Source organism: Talpa occidentalis, unplaced genomic scaffold, assembly GCF_014898055.3.
Source record: "Talpa occidentalis isolate TD23 unplaced genomic scaffold, MPIMG_talOcc4v2.1 talOcc4.3, whole genome shotgun sequence".
NCBI classification, from domain to species: Eukaryota; Metazoa; Chordata; class Mammalia; order Eulipotyphla; family Talpidae; genus Talpa; species Talpa occidentalis.
In genome coordinates this window covers 33,592,342-33,613,837 of record NW_023603184.1, presented here as the reverse complement: position 1 = coordinate 33,613,837, position 21,496 = coordinate 33,592,342, and the positions used below count along the sequence as shown (strand labels likewise).

Here is a 21,496-nt window from a genome sequence, read left to right as displayed (position 1 = left end):
AGAGACAGACCTAGAGAGGTTATTGGGAAAGAAGGAGGTGGGAGTGAATAGGTGGTGGTGTTGGGGAGAATTGCATTTTAAGATATTCAAGACAGAGATTCCATCTTTTTCACTCAGGGAAGAATTGTGCAGGGCCGTTGATGGCCTGCGTAGCCTTTGAAGTAGGCCCTAATAGATAGTATGTGGTCAATAAAATCTTCACAGTCAGCCTGAATGACTATTTTCTGGACTCAGTGAATATTTATTGACTGCCTTTTTTTCAGCATGTATTTTTTATTTCCCTTAAAATTCTTGGATGGTTTCCTGTGTTTAGAAACAAATGCAATACATGAGTCGGAAATGAATTTTGGAGTCAAACAGACCTTGGTTTGAAAATTAACTCTGCTATTGATTGTGTGGATCCTTGGCCAAGACAGACTAAATTGGGATAATATTTGCTGCCAAATCACTGGGAGGCTTTGTTGGGAAGATGTATGTAAAGTACCCATCTGTGTCTGGCATAGAGGAAGCACTGGGTGAATCTGTCCCCCCCCACCTCTCTTACATTGGACACATGTGTCCAGCTGACAGCTCATGACCAGACAGCCTGCAGTTCTGGATGGCAGTGCTGCTGCCTCTGCCCTGCGCATCACCTTCAACCCTGGCTGGCCCAGGAAGAGCTGGTCTGTCCAGTGCTCAGTGAGCTATTTTTGCTGAATTGCTTATCTCCCAGATGCTTATCCCATCCGATTGGAAGATATACAGTCAGTAGCCTGGATTTCTGAAGTACTAAGGGCTTTTGGTCTAGGGAGTTGTATATTCCAAGTTAAAATCTCTGTTCTGTATGGTTTGGTTATAATCTAAGGACAGTTTAGAATATGTGAAATCAGAGCTTTTGGGTCAGAATGTTGAGATCACTATTATCTGAACTAGGGTTGGGATGCCCAAGACAATACAAAATGTTAGATCATGGTGAGGTATTGTTTTTTCCATATAATCATTTGGGTTATTGCTGTCCTTGTCATCATATTAATTTCTTCTTGCTGGCACCTATGTACCCAGTGTCTTATCATACGCCAGGATTTTGGTCCTCATGGGACATTGTTTTGGAGAAACATGTTGCCCTTGGTCTTTCAGAAATGCTCCAGGTTTTTTAGATCCTTCATAATTCCTGGTACTTCTCAGCATGTGTTTTGCCTGTCACCTTTATGTTTTTGCCTTATTTCTGCTTATTGAGTGTAGGTGTTAATGGCCGGTTGTCTACTACTGTTTCACTGGTAGTAGAACTAGTAAAAACCTCCCCTGGCCTGTCCTCGCAATAAGGAACAGTCTCCTTACTTATATCTCATAGTGGCCAAAATGTAATTTTGTGCAGTCCAGGAAAGATCTATCTCACGTAATAAAATTCTAATGTAATCATCAATAAATACTCATTGAACATTTAGCTCTCTTCTGGGTTCTTTATAGTGAGATATTACAAGGAGATAGATGTGTGGAGACTGGGATGATTATTGAGCTTAGGAGGTGATATACAATCTCTGGTTTTAAAAAGTGTATTGCTGAAATAATTTTTTCTCAGTTGTTTTAACAAAGAGGACCCACTTGCTTTGCCTTAAAAATAAAAAAAAGAAAAATTTAGTTTTGTGAGAGTGTTCATTTTTCTCTATGTGGAAATAGTAAATGATGGTATCTATAGGCAAACAGTTTTTGAGAACTGTAGCTCATCTCATCTTTCAGAGTGTAATGGGTGGGAGGGGCTGTGCTTCCCTGAATGACCCAGTATCTGCCTATCCCTGCTAGGCCTATGGCTCACAGGCAGCCTCCTCAAATCTGTGTTGTCTAACACACAACTCAGAGATTGCCTTATGTGCTATGGATAAAGCTACAGTTATCCTTATTGCCATGGAGGCTTATGATTTTGAGATCTGGTTTTGCTTTCAGGAGCTGCTAAGTCGTACATCTCTTGAGACTCAGAAGCTCGATCTAATGACTGAAGTGTCTGAACTGAAACTCAAACTGGTTGGCATGGAAAAGGAGCAGAAAGAGCAGGAGGAGAAGCAGAGAAAAGCAGAGGTGAGTGTGAAACACAAGATTCCAGGGGGACCCATATTGCCCTAAATTCAGACCAGGGGAAACTATCTTAATGTGAATTGAGGCCATCTGGTTAACCCCAAGCCTTGGCAGCCTCTGGGTGCAAGAAACATCTGTACACTGGAGACACAGTGATCTCTTAATACCAAGTTATCAGATTTTGCTGTGGCTGCAGACTTCAGCAATGCCCAAACCACCAGTATTGGCTCTAAAGCTTTATCCTTCCTCAGGCTGCTGACAAGGATGGAAAGGGAAGTAGTAGTGGGGGAAGGGTCAGACAGAATGTGGAGGGACACAAGATGTCTTCTGTGAAAGCCAATGTGATGACCATGTACTGGAATGAAATCAGTTGCCTTGTAGGCCATCACTATATCCAAAGAGTCTGGGAGACATTATCTGACCCGGGTGGAACCCTTAGATTATGTGTTTCTTTTCTCCAGAGGGGTCATATGGGTGAACTCATGCACTGGCTTTCTCCTGGTGAATGTTTTCCTGTTTGTTTCCCCCCATTCTCTATGTGCTATTGGCTACAGCGTGCTAGACTTCCTTTTTTTTTTTTTGCATAAATGTCTAGAGAACTTTAGGCTCTGAACTCTTTTTTTTTTCAGAGAGAACAGACTGACTTAACATGAGATAACCATATCCCATGTGCCTCTACCTACAAGGTCCTGTAGTCACTCAGAACAGTGTGTGATATGGAAAAACATAGGCTCAGGTCTAGAAACACTTTGGCTCAGTTACTGATTTAACTGCTAAGTAGTTTCATGAACTTCAGCAAGTTAGCTACTTAATCTCTCTGAACCTCAATGTCTTTATTTGTACAATGAGTAACCGTGTGGTGAAGTCTAAAGTCACGGAAGTTAAGTCTCCATCATAGTAACTGGCATTTTGTAGGTACTGGGTTTTTGTCTTCTTGCCCTTCCTTCATTTAGACATCTTCCAAATCTAAAACTGGCTGCTGTTACTGTCTGTTAAGTTCCAGTGTCATTGTGTGTTGAAGCCTGTCTGATTTCTGTGTTTGCTGGGTTAACACTAGTGATCTGTGCTGAGCATGTTCCTTGAATAGTTTTTTGAGAACATTCCCATTATTAAAAATTATCCTTGTCAAAAGAAGTTATCTCCATGAGGCTGAGAACAGTATCTTCTCATGATTAAGAGTACAAACACATGAATCACATCTCCTGACTATAACCCAAGCTCAGCTACTTGCCAGCTTTATGCTTTTGGGCAAGTAGTTTTACCTCTGCTGCTCTGTTTCTTCTTCAGTTGAGTTGAGATAGTGATAGTTTCTACCTCTTGGGTTCTGAGGTGGCAATAAGGCAATGTCCATCTTGCATAGTGCTAGACACCTAGTAATAGCTAGGAGTTATCAACCACTTATTTTGATGTTGAGCACAATGCAAATGGAAATGTCCTTGGATACATACTGAGTGGTCACCAGGCTGTAATCTTTTCTGTGTGAAGCATTAATTGAATGGAGTCTGTTCAGAGAAAAGATATTGAATTTTCTTCTGGTTTACAATTATTTTAGCAATCTTTCAAGACATGTAATTCTACGAATATGTACATTAGGGTTGGGGGCAGAATTCAGGAAGCTGTGAGAAGGCTTGAAATGACAGAGACTCAACTCAAAACCACCTGAATCAAAACAAAGTTTAGGTGGGGAGGGTTATTAAATCATAACTTGATGAGTAGGCAGCTAAAAGAATTTAGTATCACTAGATACACACAATGTCATTAGAACTCAGCCTCAGTGTATCACTGCTCTGTTTTAGCCTTGTTCTCAGAAAAGCCATAGAGAATGGCTGTCAGCAGCTTTAGTTTCGACCAGAAGGATCTGGCCACCCCTGCAGAGGGAGAGGGAGAGAGAGAGATTGATTCTCTTTCTCAAAAGTTTCCAGGTTTCACCAGAAACCCCAGAACTATCTCATTGGGACAGTTTGAGTCATAAGCCTGATTCCAAACCAGTCCCAGTAGGGAGCAAATTCTATGCAGGGGTGTGAGTGTGTGGGTGGGTCCTTCTGTGGGAGAATGCAGTGCTTCTACCTGGCTGAGGCATTCAGTGCCTTGCTAGGAAAGACAGGGAGGAAGGAGAGCCCCCACTCTGGGCCAAGCGTAACTAAGGCAGCCCTTTTACTGTTCATTTTCTTCCTCCCTCCCTCCTTGCTCCCTTTCTACTTCCTCCCTCCCTCCCTTCTCTCTCTCTCTTTCTTTCTTTTCTGAAGGATTGTTTTTCCATCTGAGCTTTTCAATTTTGTTTTCCATTAGGCTATCCCTGCATGAGGCAGCAGAGACCCTGAGCTTCTGGCCTCAGTCCTACCAGATAACAGCCCTTTGCAGGTGCTAATGCAAACATTCGGTTTCCACATGGAGGAATCTTTCAGGCTGTTCAATCCTGTGATAATCATTGAGTAGCCACATGATCTGAAACAAATTTTCCTTCTTGTCATTGAACATAATCTTTGCTAGGACACCTGACACCTCCCCCACTATTTGTATGTGTCTGGGATGTCATGGGGAGCACTGCTCAGGCTGCCCTGTGGTTGCGCGCTCAGAGATGCTTGTTTTGAGTGAGACATTTAGTTAGCTGAGGTCAGGGTAGCTGAGCAGAGGGAATGCCACCTCCTGTCCCACACCACCGTGCTGGCTCCAGTGAATGTACTTAGCCTCAGGCCTGATTGCCTGTGGTTTGGAAAAGGCAGAACTGGGTTTAGGATTTTTTTTTTTTTTATCTTTTTGAGGTAGCCAGATCTGGAATAAACTTCCATGTAACTCAGCCTTTCTTCTCACATATCATTTTATGTTTCATTGAAAAGAAGATGCTGTTAACAAGAACACCATAGACTGCTTTTCTGTGTGGCTCTTATCTCACCCCTAAGCTACTCTCTTGTTGCCTGTAGTGAGTTAATCGTGGACTTGATTACAGATGGTTTTCTGTACAGCCTGAGATGTTGAAGTGCAGGTTTCTTGTCAAGTGGAGATGGTCCCAACAGCCAAACAGGAAGCCAGAATCTTTCTGACCCAGGAGTCAGTCAGTAGAGCAGCTCAAGGGAGATGTGGGGAAAGACCTGGCTTCCTGTTGATTTTACCATTTCCCATGAGCTTTTTGCACTAGCTCTGGAAATATCAAGAAACCCAAAATTGGATCAACTAGATTTACTCCTGAAAAGCAGGACTTGCAGAAAAGCGATTGACAAGAGTAAGTGTCAGAATTGGGAGACGAACATGAAGGAAAATCCATAGACAAAGAGAAACCTCTGGGCAGAACCCAGATCAAAGGCACGAATGGTAGAGGGGAATCTTCCCTAGAGAAAGGGAAGCTGGGCTCCTTAAGTTCTGGGGATGCAGGGAGGCCTGCAGCTGGATCCAAATCTTCCTGGGTACAGTACTAAAAAAAAGCCTGTAAAGAGGGGGAACAGGGACCCCAAATGTGCTGGGAAGCAAATCAGCCCAGTTGATAAGGGATACAATGAGCATAAAGAAAACCAAAAGGGGGCCTCCCTGGTGGCGCAGCGGTTGAGCGCTGGGTTGCTAAGCTGCTTGCAGCCTCTGTGGCACCAGTTCGATCCCCGGCTGCTCCCCGGCTGTTCCCTGTCTGCTGCCCAGCCACCGCAGGAGGGTCCCACATGGCGCGCAGACCTCTCCTGCCGCCCGCTGCTCCCCTCAGCAGTGTACCTCAGTCCTTCTGCCTGCTCTGCTCCCTGCTCTGCCTCTGGTGAATTCTCTCACCCTCCCACGCTTCTGACTGTACCCAGTGCTTGTATAAATAAATAAAAATAAATTAAAAAAAATAACCAAAAGGAATCTCCAGGGTTTCCAGATAGAAAATTGCATGTCTTACAGCACAGGGGGTGGTGTCAGCTCTTCTTTCTTCTTTGGTTGGGACCTTGAAAGAAGCAATCTGATTTCTGATCTGGAGTAATTTGATGGTGGCCTTGGAGAGCAATCAAGGGCTGGGAAGCTTGTGTTTGCCCAGAGGAGAGCTGTCCTGGAGAGTTTTGTTATTGTTGTTTTTATTTCATTTCATCTTGTTTACTTATATTTATTAGCATAGGGAATATTTTTCAACAATTCAAAATGTAAGAATTGAAAAAGGAATATATAGCAAAAAAAGCCTCCTTCTATACCCGTCCTCCAATCAACAGTCAGGAAGCAATGTTATCAGTTCGTTTTGTATCCTTCCAGAGTTACCTTATGCCCGAACAAGCAAATTTATGTGCTTACACACACACAGACTCCTCATTTTTGATCAAATGCACACTATTCTAGATGACCTTTTTGCTAGCAGTCTTGGATTTCATTTCATACCAAGTATGTTAAAAAGCTTCTGATTCAAATTTATGTCTGTGTATTTTTCCACTATCTGACTATGCCCTGATTTATTTAGCCACTCCTCTTTTAATGGGCATTTAAGTTGTTTTTAAGTGTTTCCTATTACAATCATCTTGTTTGTGAATCATCTTGTTCATATGTGAGGATCCTGAAGTGGAGTTTGTGGGTCAAAGGGTACATGCACTTGAAATTTTGACAGATACTTCTAGCTTGTCCTCTAGAGTCTAAGGTTACACTCTCACTGGCATGTGCGCGAGTCCAGGACTGTATTAAACTGAGCATGAAGGGAAAGGGAGAGAAAGAACTGAGACCGTGAAGAAGTTTAATAGGCAGGAAAAGACCATGATTATGGGGGGAGGTAGCCAGTGGTTTCTCATAGAAAAGAACCATAAAAACAAACAAACAAGTTGGATGGTTGATGGAGCAGGAGTAATAAACAAAGGCAGATGAGATTACAACACAGACTGGCAACTGGGGCATCCTAAATGTCCCCTGGACTCATGATGTGGGACCCAAAAATAGAACACAGCAAAAGGACTGAGCTCTGAGAGAGAGGCAGACCTGCTTGGAGAGGAAATGGGTGACCTTAGCAGTAAAGAATAAGGCAGGAGAAAGCCAAGCCTGACTACATGTGGGCAGGGGAAGTAAGGGGGATCCTCCAGAAGTATTGGGGGGTGATCCATACTCACAGAGCACAGGAGGAAATTAGATGGGCTGCTGACCCAGCGCCACACACTAGCTGAGGCAGCAGAGGGGCTGTGGTTTGGAGAACTCCTGAAAATCCCTTCCAAATTGTTTAGTTTCTACTCAGAGGGGTAGAGGAAGAACTGGGAACTTTCACTCTAGTTCTAATGTTGAGGCAAAGGGAGAAAACAGTCATGAAGTAGAAGTGATGGGCACCTTGAGAGACAGCGGGCGTTGTTATTGAGAGGTCACGGGTGCGGGGGAGAGGTAGGCTGTTCGCTCTGAAAGTTTAGGAATGAGAGAATATGACTCCAAAGTACTGAATTATTTAAAAATAATATAATTCTGATTGTGTCATCTCACCAATAATACCGTTAAAAGGGAAAGGTTCTGAGGGGCCTTGAGAAAAGCTGGTTTTCAAAGGAGTATACAAAAGATGGAAGGACAAATAAAGGTGCACCTGTGTGAACAGCACCAGGAAGGGCAAACCCCAAACAAAAGGACAGTCCTGAGAAGAATACAAATACTATTTTTTTTTTGTAAGTTATTTTCTCATAAAGAAGATCAGAGAAAGAATAGGCCTGACTCCATGGTTGCCTCTGACAGGTGCAAAGAACTTAGCACAGCAGTTCCCCAGCTGCTCACTTTGAATTTCCAGCAATCAGGGAATTCAAGTGAGTTGCCACTAAACTGGAAGTGAACCATTTTCTTCTTTTATCAAAATGGTGAAGTTAAATGGGTCCTATAAAATTTAGTTAATTTAGGTCAGGGTCAACCCTGTGGTGGTTTTTGAGAACCTGGAAGACAGGTTAGGGAGCTGTGTCCATGAAGAGTGAGTTTTATCAGGATGACTTGCTGGTTTGGTCAGGAACAGGGATGCACCTTGTCGTGACAGGACCCGGTAAACACACTTCAGAAAGCTACAGAGCAAACATTGCTTGGCTGCCTGCTGGAGTGGCAGCTGCTTCCCTACCCTCAGGCCTATGGACATTCAGGGATTTTTGCTTTTGTTTTGAGAAAAATAGCACATCACTCAAGTGCTGACTAAAATCAAAACTTTTTATATTTCTTTTTCCATGGATATTCTGTTTCTTCTCAAACTTTGGGATCGCTTCATCTACTAGGTGCACATTTTACTTTGTTTCATAACCACTTCCTAAGCCCCTGCTGTATGTACAGTTGTGTACTAAGCATGAATAAGACTGTATGTAAATGTAATTTTCCAATAAAATGCTGGCCCTAGAAAGGGATGATCTTTTTAAAAAGCAAAACAAACAAACAAAAAAGATTGCTTAGGGTTAGTCTTGTGGACAAAATATAGGAGATAGGATGAATGCTAAATTGGCATATTGGTACCCATACTGGTACCCACATGATAATATGCATAAAGGCTATCTCTGGCAAGAAAGGTAACAGTGATCTGTGCTTAGCCCCCTGCCTGTTAGCATTTCTAGTCCATAGTTTGGATGCTGATATAGAAGGTGTAATGACAGGAAGCCAAGAAATCTAGATGGATTGTCTGACATTGAGATTCATAGAGACCTACACAGACTGCAATGATAGGCTGGCAGAAAAAGAATAATAGAGAGGACAAGGGCCTGACTAGTGCAAAGCCCCTAAAGGTAAGAATGAAACACAAGAAGGAGCAAGCAGTTTGAGGGCAGAGCTCATGCTGGTGGATCTGACCAAGAGGGGGTTGCTGCACAAGAGAAGTGGAGACTCAGCAGGTCTTCCTGGAGACTGGGGGTGGGACTGAGGGGAAAATCAGGGACAGCAGGTTTAGACTCCTCCTTTGAGAGGTATAAAGATGGAGGGAACAAGAGAGGGAGAAAGGCAGTAGAGGGAAATAAAGTTTTTGAAGCTCATATAAAAGAAAGAAGAGCGGGCCTGGGGACAGGCCAGGCCCAGGCGCCAGGAGACTCTGAGGATCTGGAGGTGAGTGTGCTGAGGATCAGGCTGGTGAGGCTTTCCAAATCACGTTGGCCATAACTGTGTCCCATTACCTTAAGGTGTTTTCTATTGTGCTCCCAGTTTCTCTTGTTCATGTTCAAAGAATCAATTCTTGATGGTAAAAGGAGAAGTCGAGGGGAAAAGTGAACTTGCCAGTGTCCAGAGCCTTCCATGTGCCCCCCACCATGTGGGTGCTTTCCCTGAGTCTCCCGACAACCCCATGAGGTGGTGAGACTGTCATTACATATTTATCAATGATGTTAGGAAAAGTTTCACAAGTCACGTAAAGTCACATGGAAAACAGTGAGAGACGAGTTAAACCCAGGTCTCTCAGTCTGCCGTTAATGTCCTTTTCACTGCCTTATACCGTCACTGCAGTTTAGATGCCCAGAACAAGCTCAGTCTCTCTCTTGGAGATTGAAGCTGATCGTTATCTTGGGGAATTGCTTTTGACCCCTCCTTGATTGACATGCCATCCTTCCTTCTGCCATGGGGATTCTTAGTTAGAGGATTAGATGTTAAAAAAAAAAAAAAATGCCTCCATGTAAATTGATTTCCTGTCTCTCTCCCCACTCACGTGTGAGCACAATTGCTCCCTGTGGCTTTGATCTCTGCAGAGCAACATGATGTTTGTGGAATAGATCAAGGTGAGCCCAGTAGACTGGGAGTGAAAAGGATTCAGAAGTGAATAGATAGGAAGTCCAAGAATTGCCATTATTTTTCAGAGTAGCCATAAAAGCCAGTTGGTTCTAGAGGCTACAGGGGAGTCAGGTTTGAAGTGGGGAGTGTGGGAGGAAAGTTTGCTTTAGGGTGTGAGGGATGGTTAGAGCTGGGCATAGGCAAATAGGTATAAGCGAGGTGTGAGCCATGTGTCACCTGTGCACCAGTGTTAACATGTTTTGGGGGGTTGGCATGCACTCCACAGGGGGGTGTCCATCTGTGCACTTGTCTGTTGTTGCTAGTCCCTGTGCCTCAGATGTTGACATGCAAGGATGGCTGGCCCTCCAGGGCAGCACACAGCTGCGAGGGAGGGTGAACCGCAGGCCTCAGGGGAAATGCCATGCGCTTCAGTTGCTTTGAAGAAAGGAGAAAGTGGATGGTCACGGAGAGTGACTGCTAGCGGCCACCTGCGCTCACCCTCTGCAGGCTCCCTGTCTCCCATGCCACTTTGTGCTCCTAAAGAGTCCTGTGTCTGATAGCTGACTGACCCTGAGTGCTGTTTTCTCCTTTCTCTTCCTTCCCACAGTCGGTTCTGAATGTGATCAGTGAGCTGCAGGAGCAGATGTGTAGGCTGCAGCTGGACATCCACAGGCAGATTCAAGAGCGCCTCTTACTCAGTAGGGACCACCCTGAGGAGGTGGCGGCCAGTGACGGTGCGGCCGAGCCCCAGCCCTGCACCCAGGACTGTGCCTGTTGGGAGGGGTCACCTGTAGGAAGCACACTTAAGTATATCAGAGCATGCGTGTGTGGGGCTCTCACTGGTGGAGGGGCTGGGCTTTCTCCTAACCAGACCAGAGTGCCGTGGCTTAACATGGATCTGTTGTTACCTCTGGGAGGAGCTTGGGCTCGCTCACTCTGCTCAGGACGTGAGCTGAGCTCTGTGATGCCCTCTTGGGATGAGAGCAGTATCTGACCAGGTGAGGTCAACTCTCCCACAGTTGAGGTGGGGGTACTCATCTCGCTTTTGGGCTTATGGCTCCGCTCAGCATGAGTTATGTCAAGTGCCTTGAGTGATGGGGCATTTGTGCAACGGAAACCTTGGGATTCTTTTTACCTGTTGTGATTCAGGTATGTTTCCCTGACTTGGGCTGGGAGGTTAAGTGAAGTTTCGTCTCATGTGATTTTTTTTTAAGAAAAAAAAGTAGCACGGAAGATTCCTTTCAACTTTATTTTTAAAGAGGTGTATCTTTAGTGAGAAAATAGAACATGTTTCCATTTGCTATGAACAATTAAGTCATCATCTGAATTACTAGGGAAGAAATCCTCCAGGTCATCATTTTAGAGGGCTTCCATGGCTGCTGGCTCCTGTGGGGCATATCAATTGGGATTCTGGACTTGGCCCCTCATGTTGGTTTGACCAGGTCCTTTGGGACTTGCTGAGGCCTTATGATGGCAGCTACACAGAGATGAGTCTGTACCTCCAGGTCCACTGCTAAAGAGGACTTAACTGCCCATGAGAAGGTCAAGGCCACTGTGGTCATAAGCACTGAGGATGGTCTGCTTGACTGTGAAAAGTCACCACAATCCATCCTCAATTATGAAGCATGATGAAGTCTTTCCCCAGACATAAGGGCTCAGGGTAGGGTTGGGAGAGGGGAATATTCCCTCCAACCTTAAAGGATAAGGGAGAAAAATAAGGGTCAAGATGTGTGTCTAGATTTGTATAGGAAACCCCATGAGGGAGGGGGCTGAGGCTTGCTTCTTATTGAGATTGTCCACGCTGTCAACAGTAAGCACTGGACCCTGGTAGCAGTGGTAGTTGGAGAAATGAGAACTTCAAGTTAGTTTCTGGGAGGTAAAATTAATAGACTTGGGGTACCTGTGTAGGGTGAAGGGTAGGAGATGCTAAGGGCAGATCCCAGGTTTCAGCCACAGACAATTAGGTGGATGGAGATGCCATCTAGTGAGATGGGGAGTTAGGCGGATTAAGCATTCCACTTGGACCACAACAGTCATGAGAAGCCTGTGCACCATCGCCAGGAGATGTGAAGGAAGTTTGTGTATGTGTGTGGACCTGGCGTTCAGGAGGTCTATGGAAGTATTACCTCTCCGCTGAGTCTCTGCTAGGAAGGAGACAGCAAGGCCATTTTTCATGATTCAGTGGCTCCCTGCTGTGCAAAGAACAGCATCATCTCTTTACAGAAGGACCCCATTGGGGCTTCCCTACCTAATGTCCTGTCACATGCTGCCCATCCTCTGCGCCAGTGTGACAGGCTATTTCCCCTGTAAGGCCTCCTGACCTGCCTTCTCCTGGATGCCTTTTCCCTCCCTTCTTTGTTCAAACCTACCCCCTCTCTGAACTGGAACACCCAGACTGGCCTCTATGGTTGGCACTTGGCATTGGTTTCCTTAACCTGCTGGCTGTCACTTCCGTATGAATCCTTCTAAGATCACTGACCTCCTCTTCTGAATTCTTAAACCCCCCAGCACAGAGAGACTCTCCCACTAGCTGGCGTCCTGCTACTTTGTAAGAAGCTGGCTCATTTCAGCATTTCTGTTCCATGATGAGGAGCCAACCGAGGACTCAACTGTCAGAAAGGGGCAGGCAGAACAGGTTCTGAAAATGAGAGAGTTTTCTTCTTCTAAGGGCTGGCACTCCCTGGCCTTCATTTTTAAATGGCCATGCAGTTTTTCCTGAAACTGAGGACCATGTTTAAAAATTGGAGCCGCATCGTGGTGCTTGGTGTGGTAGCCGGACCTGGGGCGGCCCCTGTGCATGAGCTTAACCAAGGTTGTAGATCCAGGGTACGTCCTGCTCTCGAACCATCAGAACTTTGTCTTTATTCCTTGTCCCTCTAGGAGTTACTGCAAGAGCTCAGACACCTCAAAATCAAGGTGGAAGAGTTGGAAAATGAACGGAACCAGTATGAGTGGAAGCTGAAGGCTACTAAGGTAACAGGCGGGCCTGGTGCTTGTACTGAGCCCCAGTGGGGAGGGTCTGTGTTAAAACACAGGGCTGCTGTAGCTAAGTGAAGATGGACATTCACCCTCTGGTGTGCACACAGCAGGCTCCAGATTGTGCAGCAGAGAGATGCGATTCAGAACTCTTATCCTGGGGAAAACCCACAAGGTTATAAACTCATGAAGTCTAGTCACCGAGTGTCCTTCCTCTTCTTAGCACCAGCAGACTGAGCCAATGGGTTAAGTAGAGCTCTGTGAGTGAGTGAGTGAGTGAGTGAGTGAGTGAGTGAGTGAGTGAGTGAGTGTGAGTGAGCAAGTAAGAGAGTGAGTGACAGGGTAGGGGATTGAGGGAGTGAGGAAAGAAGACTCGGTCGGGCAGATGAATACCAGCAACACCCTGGCTGCATCAGTTGCCATTTAGTGGTTTCTCTAATAATCAGTTGTTAAAAACAGGCCTGCTTTATTTTCAGCAGTGGAGGCACGCCTTAAAAAAATGATGCATACTCGGAGCATTTTTTAAGTTAAATCATGTTTTTATTGCACAGGGAAACTCATTTAAAAGTTGACAAGGAACAGTTCTTTTGTGAAATAAGTTTCTCCTTTCCTTCCTTTGTTTTTTCCTTCATTGCCTCTAATAGTTGAAATGGAGTCAGTCCACGCATTTGTTGTTTGAACCTGAACATTGTATTTGAAGACATGGAATTAGCCATCACTTAGATAGGAGGAAATTTCTCATTAAAATACAGTTAGGCTTCCCTGGGGTGGGGGTGAGGAGGGAGGCTCTAGCAACTCTGGGGCAGTGTCCTTGCTGCAAGAGGCTGCCCCGCCCCAGGTCCCTGACCACTACCTGCAGCCATTCTTGCTTCCATTTCTTATGAGAGTCTGTTGTTTCATTATGCTTGTTAGCATTTCCCGGACTTCCATTTGTTTCTATAAGTTAACTTTTTAAATTTTTTTTTTACGGTATTTGCTTTCTTTTCTCAGGTGTAGTCCCCATAGAGTTTCCACCACCAATTCACCCGTGCACCATCACCTTAGTCCCTTGTGCTCCTCCCGCCCCCTTCTCAATAGTTCTCCCGGCCCCTCCCCTGCAGAATGCCCCTGATTTATAGTTGTCTGTTTATTTTTGTTTTGTTGTGTTGTGGTTTTTTTAATTGTTATTATTTTCCCCCTGATCCTTTATTTGGTTCCCCTATATTCCTCCTATGAGTGAAACCATCCGATATTTTTCTTTTTCCTTCTGACTTAATTTCACTGAACATAAATTAATCCCTTCTAGCTCCATTTGGATCACTTTATTTTTCAGGGGTTTAAAAATTCTCTATGATGACTATTTCTTTTTTGATAATCATTGAAAGTTAGTTAACTGAAAAATAAAGGGATCAAAAAATCACTTATACACCACCCAGGAGCTACCACTGTTAATATTTCCCTCCAGATATTTCTCCTTTGGAGGCTTAGTCTCTACCCCCCTCCTCTTCTCTCTCATTCTCAATGTCTGGTGTTGATTATTTGTATACAATTTTATATCATGCTATTAGTAGAAAGCTATGAAGGTAATGTTGATGTCTATATATTCTGTTGGATAAGGTAATGTTGATGTCTATATTCTGTTGTATAAATGTCAGATAATTTCCTTGACCATGTTTATAAATGTGGAAGTTGAGGCACAGAGTGGTAAAGTAAATTTCCCAAGACCTCACAGCTTTCTAGCACCCATCCTAGGCACTCCTGATGCCTCTGTGGACTGTTTCACTTTGTGCTAGCACAGCCTCCTGGGAATTATGTATGGTTCCTGGTCCCCAATCATGGGGGCACTGTTCTCCAGTACCTCAGCCCTTCCATCATGATGCTCCACTCAAGCTAGCCCCATCCTGGCAAAACCTTTGAAGTTGTGTAACATCTCTCCTGTAAAATGAAACAACCCCTCTCTTTTTAAGTTGCCTGAGCTCTTTGCCTTGGCATGTACACCTTTGAGATACTGAGGGTTATTTAACAACCACCAGGTGTGGCGTGCCTCCCTGCGCTAGCTTGTACCAAGGCCTTTGCCCACATTCTCTGTAAAATAACCAGTGACGCTTGACTTATCCTCATTTTACTGGTAAGGAAATGGAGGCTCAAGGCAATGAAGGGAAGGTTCAGACCAGGGTCTGTGCCATTGTAAACCTCATGCCCCTTTCCCAATGTCATCCTGATTCCCTGCAGTAAAAACCCGTGCGGGTTTTGAAAGTTCTTCAGTTTCCTGCTTAAAGTTTCTCTTTCCCTAAAGGTGATTCATCTTCCAGTGTGGCAGCAGTAGGGCGGGCGTGGTCCTGGGTTTCAGGAGCCTGGCACTTGCATGGAGCCAGAGTGCTTATCTCTCTCTGCCTGGTGCCGGGCTGGTGACCATGCTTCAGCCTCTTACACATAGCTGTCACCTTGGTGGCCACAGTGGTGGCAGCCAGCTTCATCCTCGGGGTCAGAGAGGGGCCTGTGGGCTGTAGATGATGTCCAGCTGTGAGAACAGGTACCTTTCTCAGGATGACAGAGTACCTAGCACTACTGACTTGTTCTGTGAAAATTGGTGCATGGGAGGTTGGGACCAGCTGCTTGGTCTGTGGGCTTTTAAATAGATGACCTCGCCCAGAAGCAGGCCTTTGAAGCACTTCATTGTGCCAGGCTCTGGGCTCTGCCTCCATACACCCACACCACTCCTGTCCACTGTGGGGTCTACAGGCAAGCGTCAGCATCCAGATCCCTAACAGAGACCAGCTTTCACCCTATTGGCAATGACAGGGAGAAATGGTAAGAAAAGGTGCAAAGATTAAGAGAATTAATTAAATTAAATTAAAGATTAATTAAAGATCTTAATTAAAGATTAAGACTACTTTCCAAAAGTAGTCTGGTCCTTGTAGAGATGAGAGCTGTTAGATTAAGAGTCCTAAGGCTGAGGTCCTCAGAGGCCCAGTCACCATTAATCCTAAACCTGGGCCACTGAGGCCTGGTGAGCCAGGGAGCATTGCCGGGCAGCTGCAAGCCCCAGCCAGCAGCTTGGCAGGGCTGCACTTGGCACCCTGGCATCTGTGAGTGGAAACCAGAGCAAAGGGTCTGTGCTCCTTGGGGAAGGAACTTTGGAGTAAGGAAACCCCACCCCTTGTTACCGCTTTTTCCCTCTGCCAGGTCATCTCCGTTCCATTTGGGGGATGTTAGGGAAGGTTAATTTCAGGTGGCCTCAGGGCCCCTGAGCCTGGTAAGAGTGGCCCCTCATGGACCCTGTCAAAGGGTACCCGAAAGCCAAAAGGCTGGAGTGGGTGGAGTCCTGGGCTGGTCATGGACTGGCTCTGTGACTTGGACTTTGGATCCTGTGCTGCTCCTGTCTTCTCCCTGCCACACACAGGGATATTGCTTCCTGCCAAGTTTTCCTGTGAAGATCAAGTGGGGTTTGATGTAAGGAAGCACCAAGCATGGGGCCAGTGCAGGTGGATGCTTCTGTGTCCTGAAACTAAATGCAAGTCGTGTTCAGCAGAGGAGCCAGCAGGCCAGAGCTCATCTGCCCACCTGGAGTTGTTTGGGCCTCTGGGGAAGGCCAGCCCAACCCACCAGCTCAAGGAGCAAAGGCGCTGTGTGATGGCCCCGCAGGGTGGTGGAAGAGCAGCAGCCCAAGGTGTGTGCTGAGGCCTGGCTCCTCCACCAAGTTTCAACCTCATTCTTAGTCCTGTTTGAAGCTCAGAAAACCAGAAGCTCAGAAAACTTCCTTACTTGTAAGGGAAGGAATGGGACAAGAGCAAGAGGAGTAACAGCGTTTATGAGCACTTAAACTACCCACAGCACTAGAAACAATTATTTTATGTAATCCTCACTACAGCCCCATGAGGTAAATGCTGTGAGCCAAGATTCAGAAAGGTTAATGCACTGGCTTAAGGTTCACCCAATTAGGAAATGAGAGAATCCGTTGGCTTTTGTTTGACCAAAAAACCAACATGCTTCATAGGATGGGAACTTTTGTGTTCTGGATTTCTAATAAGTATGGGGGTGGGGGGATGCCCACACCTACTTCCTGTGTGGAATTTAACCTCCTATTCTCAGTAGAGATGTGGGCACCACCCAATGCAGCTGCCCATTTACATGAATGTGTGTGTGTGTGTGTGTGTGTGTGTGTGTACGTGTGTGACTGTACTTAACATGCTTTATTTTCAAGTCTGTGTGCCCAGAGCACCTGAATGCCTGGAGGTTGGGCAGAGGCAGTGGCTGGACACAAAGGGTGGAAGAGTGTTTGAGGGAGGGAACTTGGCTTACACTCTCTGCCAGTAGTGATTTTGTTCCCTTTCAATGTCTCAGATGTGCTGGAAAAATGAACTATGCATGCACCTGTTGCAATGGTCTGTGTGCATGCTGTGGCATAAATATCTGGGAGAAGTAAGACCACAGCCAGAGAGAGAGTACCCGACCCTGGACCAAGAGTAGTCCTCCCATGGCACACGATCCTAGCTGCTCAGGCTTCATTGGTATTTGAAACACAGAAGGCAGGGGAGGATAAGAGCCTGGTCAGGTAGGAAGCTGCAGGAGAAGGGGTCCTCGATACCCAAATCTGTGGGCAGGGCCAGAATGACCAGGGGTGAGCTTAGTCGAAAGAGCACCACCTTGTGGGGAGGGCAGTGAGCACCTCTACTGCTCACCTCAACCTCTCTGTTCTGAACTTCCTATTTGTCTTAGAATCTATAGGCCCTGGACTCTGGTTGGAAGCACTTTGTCATGGTCTGGTAGGCCCTCTGAGCTGGTAGGGAATTCTCTGTTTTCTTCCAGGCTGAGGTAGCTCAACTTCAAGAGCAGGTGGCCTTGAAGGATGCAGAAATTGAGCGTCTGCACAGCCAGCTCTCCCGGACTTCCGCCCTCCATGGTGACCATGTGGAGAAAGGTAGCTGGCTGGGCTGTGATGGAGTGCAGTGTGCCTGGGTGCTTCACCCTCTCAGACATGAGCACGTTTGTCTGTGATTATGAACATATGGGGTTGTGTGGGTGGGTGAACTTGTGTGCATATACGTGCATGCACATCTCTGAGTGAATGGATGTGTGCATAGAATGGGCTGTAAAGCCTAGCCCTATTGTGGACTCACTGCCCCACCCTATCCAGGAACTCAACTCTGAAGGCTTTTCTCAGACGCAGTCTGATAAGTGAAGCTCTGTGCAGCCACCTCTGGATATTTTACTCATTCCCTTGATTAAAAGTACTTGTTTTGGTGTCATCACCAAATGGGAGGCTTTAGCAATTCATTTAGTCATGTAATAGGTACCTGCCTGATACTTGTACAAAAAGTCCTGAGGTTACAAAAACAAGTTGGTTACTTCCCCCTGACTCAACATTTTTTTTTTTTTTTTCCTTTTCCCTTCATAGCATACACTGTAGCTTACTGGTGATTTTGGAAGGTCTGTCTTGGCCTGAGCACTTGGATCCTTGACTGGGCTGGGGAAGCCATGCAGTCATGAAATACTGACTTAGATTAGAGAAAGAAATGAATGACCAATATGGTTATCCCTCCCCCAGTTTTTCTCAGCATCCTTATAAGTCATTGAATACATCACTTACCTGCCAAGCCTAATGTGGAGGCTGGGCCATCACTATCTGTGATTCCAAACCTGGACAGAGCGCTTCCCAGTGCCATGACTTCTAGGCCAGGTAGCCTTTCTCCTCTGCCCCATGCCTCCCTACAGTCCGAGTCGTCTAGACCTTACCCTCTTCCATCTATAGGCACCTCCTGGAGCTGGTCCTTTGCAGCTCTGGCTGGGTCCTGCCCAAAGCATTGAGGTTTGCCAGCCTTCATATGGAGGGTACTGTCCTCTCCCAGCAAACGAGGCTGTGGAGCTAATCCTCAGCTGCCAAGAGCCTAAGATTGTAAGGATGCACTTTCCTCTGAAAATCCATACAACTATTTACAAAAACTCTCTAAGTCCACTCTTCCTATTCTTTTTGGATGTGGCAGGTATCCCAACAGGAAACGGGATGTCTCTACTTCTGTTTCCTGATCTCCTATACTTTTCTTCCATAGACATCTCTATTCCCTTTGCATAGGGAATGGGAGCAGGTCCTTGTTTGGAAAATCTAACTATGTGCCAATTCTTAAGCCTCTAAATATTTGGCAGACTGACCTGGCTTTCCAGTCAGTTTAGGAAGAAGTAAGGAAGAGTCCCTACTAGGTCCAAAGTGAGAGAAGACCAGGGGTTGCCCACCACAGACAAACGCAGGCCCCTTAATACATAGAGAAATGCTGTAGTTTTACAATGAAACAAGATGGTTTTCCTTGACCATAGAGTTTGTTCTAATATATTTATAAAAGCATCTAAGCATTCATTAGGCCATTCTGACTATACCATTTTAAATTAAGTCGAGTACCAAACTGTTTTACATAATCATTCTTTTCCAGTTTCCATTCAGCAGTAGACTTAACTTTAAATTCTTCTCTGCTGCAATCTATGGAATGCTGTGATTTTCTCTAAAACAACTTATTAGCTCAGGTACATGACCACTGAAGTTATAAAGAATGAATGTCTATATTCTTATGAGTATTTGTTGTAAAAAGGGTTTTGGGATCTTTTGTGTCACTTTTAAGTCAATGGCATTTTGATTTTCCCCACACATGAGAAGACAAAATACTGGGTTCATTTTTTTAATAAACCACTCAACACTTGATGTGACAGACTTTTTGCTAGAAGCCATCTTGGGCTCCTTAAAGGAGTCCAAATGAAACTCATACATATGGAGAGTTTTAGCATCTCAGCATGTGAGGACAGCTGTCTGCATTTTACATAAATAATTTTCTACACCTAAATTCTTCTAGACCAAGAAATTCAGCGTCTGAAAATGGGGATGGAAACTTTACTTGTTGCCAATGAAGATAAGGTAAGACAGCCATTGGGCAGCCCTCTGCTTTCCTAGCTAACCTCCCTGGCTCTGTTTGGTCCCTGTTGGTCCCTGATATTCTGGACAGAACATGCCCATAAGGTTGTATTGACTCAGGGATATATCAGAATGGCCTTTGCCTCCTTGAGGTTTGGCCTCAGTCACCCATTTTTGGCTTTGATGCCTGGGACCTTTGCCTAAATGGAATCTCCCAAAGAAGATTAAAGCTGTGCCTGTTCGTGCATGCAGGAAAAATGCCACTGTGGTTACTGCAGGTGTCATAGCTGCTACTTAGTCTTCCAGCAAAACTTGAGGGACTGTTCACCTATCTGCCAAGTGCCGGATCTGGTGATAGACCTGTCCCAGGGATGCTAACTGCGTGTGCCTTTTCCCTTGTGAGCCTCACATCAGATTCCTGCATAATCATAACATGGCCATCTCTATAACTGCAGGAGCTCCTTCCCAGCTCAGACATCAGCGCAGAGCATCACAGCCCTGCATTTTATAGATGTGGGAATGAAGACAAAAGCATTGAAGTAGTTTTGTCCCAGGTCAGATAACAGACAGCAGAGCCAGGGTTCACACCTTTTTTGTCTGACTCCCACACCCCTAGGCCTTTGCCTGGAAAGAAAGCTTCCCTTCTAAAAGTTTCCTCTGTCATGTAAGGAACCTTAAACTCCCAAGGAAGAGGTAAGCATTTAGGATAAAATAGGACAGCTTTGTGTTAGTCTTCTTTTGTCTTTAACTCCAGAGGATGACACTCATAAGTCAGAAGGGAGATTTCACTGGCCACCGCAGGAGAGTAAGAAGGTAGTGAGTTTCTATTTCTGGACATGTTTAAGTCCCTCAAAGTCTATGTCAAGCAGGGGTTGCTTTGTGGCCAGAATGTGTCCTCATCACCATCAGGTGTGAGATAAGAGACCTGCAGTTGCCCAGGAGGCCAGCCACTGAGAAGCCAGGCTTTATGGGGAGGAGTCTAGACACTCCATGGAATCCACACAGCAATTCTTCCCAGTGTGCCTAGAACATAGCCTGGGCCCCAAAATGAAATCATCTGCTGCTGCTGGTGTTTACACACAAGTCTGCTCTCACACTGTGACAGGACCGCCGGATAGAGGAGCTTACGGGGCTGTTAAACCAGTATCGGAGAGTAAAGGAGATTGTGATGGCAGCTCAAGGTAAGAGGTCCTACCCTTACTTCCCACAGATGTTACATCTACTGGACTCCAGGGGCATTTCTGCCAGATGAGTTTTTGTCTTCATTTGAGATGAGCCTCTGCTGGCGAATAGAGCTGCTGAGGCTGTCCTGGAGGGTGAGAAATGACAACTGTTGAGTTCTAGAAATTTTGTCAAATGTCAGTTATTTCAGAAGTCCTAGCCATTATCCAGCTCAAAGAAAACAGTTTCATCCTGAACCCTTGGAAGTCCCCACCCTCAGAGGAGCTCCCTCACACCTTCTTGGGCTACCTCTGAGAGGCAGTGAGTGGAGACAGACCAGTGCCTCATAGGGGTTAGAGCTTGTCTACCTCCTGGGGAAGGTAGAAGCTCCCCCAGGAGACCCCCAGGCTTCTTTGGACTCCTGGTGCCTGCATTCCCCCAGACAGTCACAGGCAGGGAAATTTGTTCACATTTTATACTTGCTGCCCAGAGTGAACAGAGCATGCAGTAGCATTACTGTTCTTCTGGACACAGCAGGATGTGTGCTAGGATACCAGAATTGCATTCACGCCGTTATCATGGGCTCCCACTCCAGATCCCAGGGAAGCAGCTTTGAGGGTATTCAGGAATCTTTGGTTCTAGCTGAGCTTCTGTCTGTTCATAGGAAGAAGCCAACCCCAGCTTGTGCTGGGACTGACTGCATCAGGGCTGTGCCAGCCCCACACATGCACTGTGCCCTTTGGGATCTTGTGTCACGTTGCTCTGAGGGCCTGATGGCCAGAGGTCAAGAAGTGAGAAGGTTGGAGA

At 45.7% G+C, this 21,496-nt stretch overlaps 1 protein-coding gene across 8 annotated transcripts in view; it reads left to right on the top strand.

Annotated features, from left to right (window-relative positions):
- Positions 1–21,496, top strand: part of LOC119255525 (liprin-beta-2) — a 136,189-nt gene that overhangs the window by 88,485 nt on the left and 26,208 nt on the right. For all 8 annotated transcript variants that reach the window (XM_037522753.2, XM_037522756.2, XM_037522754.2 and 5 more), the window contains 5 exons: positions 1,921–2,052; positions 12,556–12,648; positions 17,440–17,551; positions 19,470–19,531; positions 20,634–20,709. In XM_037522753.2, the coding sequence (XP_037378650.1) occupies positions 1,921–2,052; positions 12,556–12,648; positions 17,440–17,551; positions 19,470–19,531; positions 20,634–20,709 (475 nt within the window). The remainder of the gene's footprint in view (positions 1–1,920; positions 2,053–12,555; positions 12,649–17,439; positions 17,552–19,469; positions 19,532–20,633; positions 20,710–21,496) is intronic.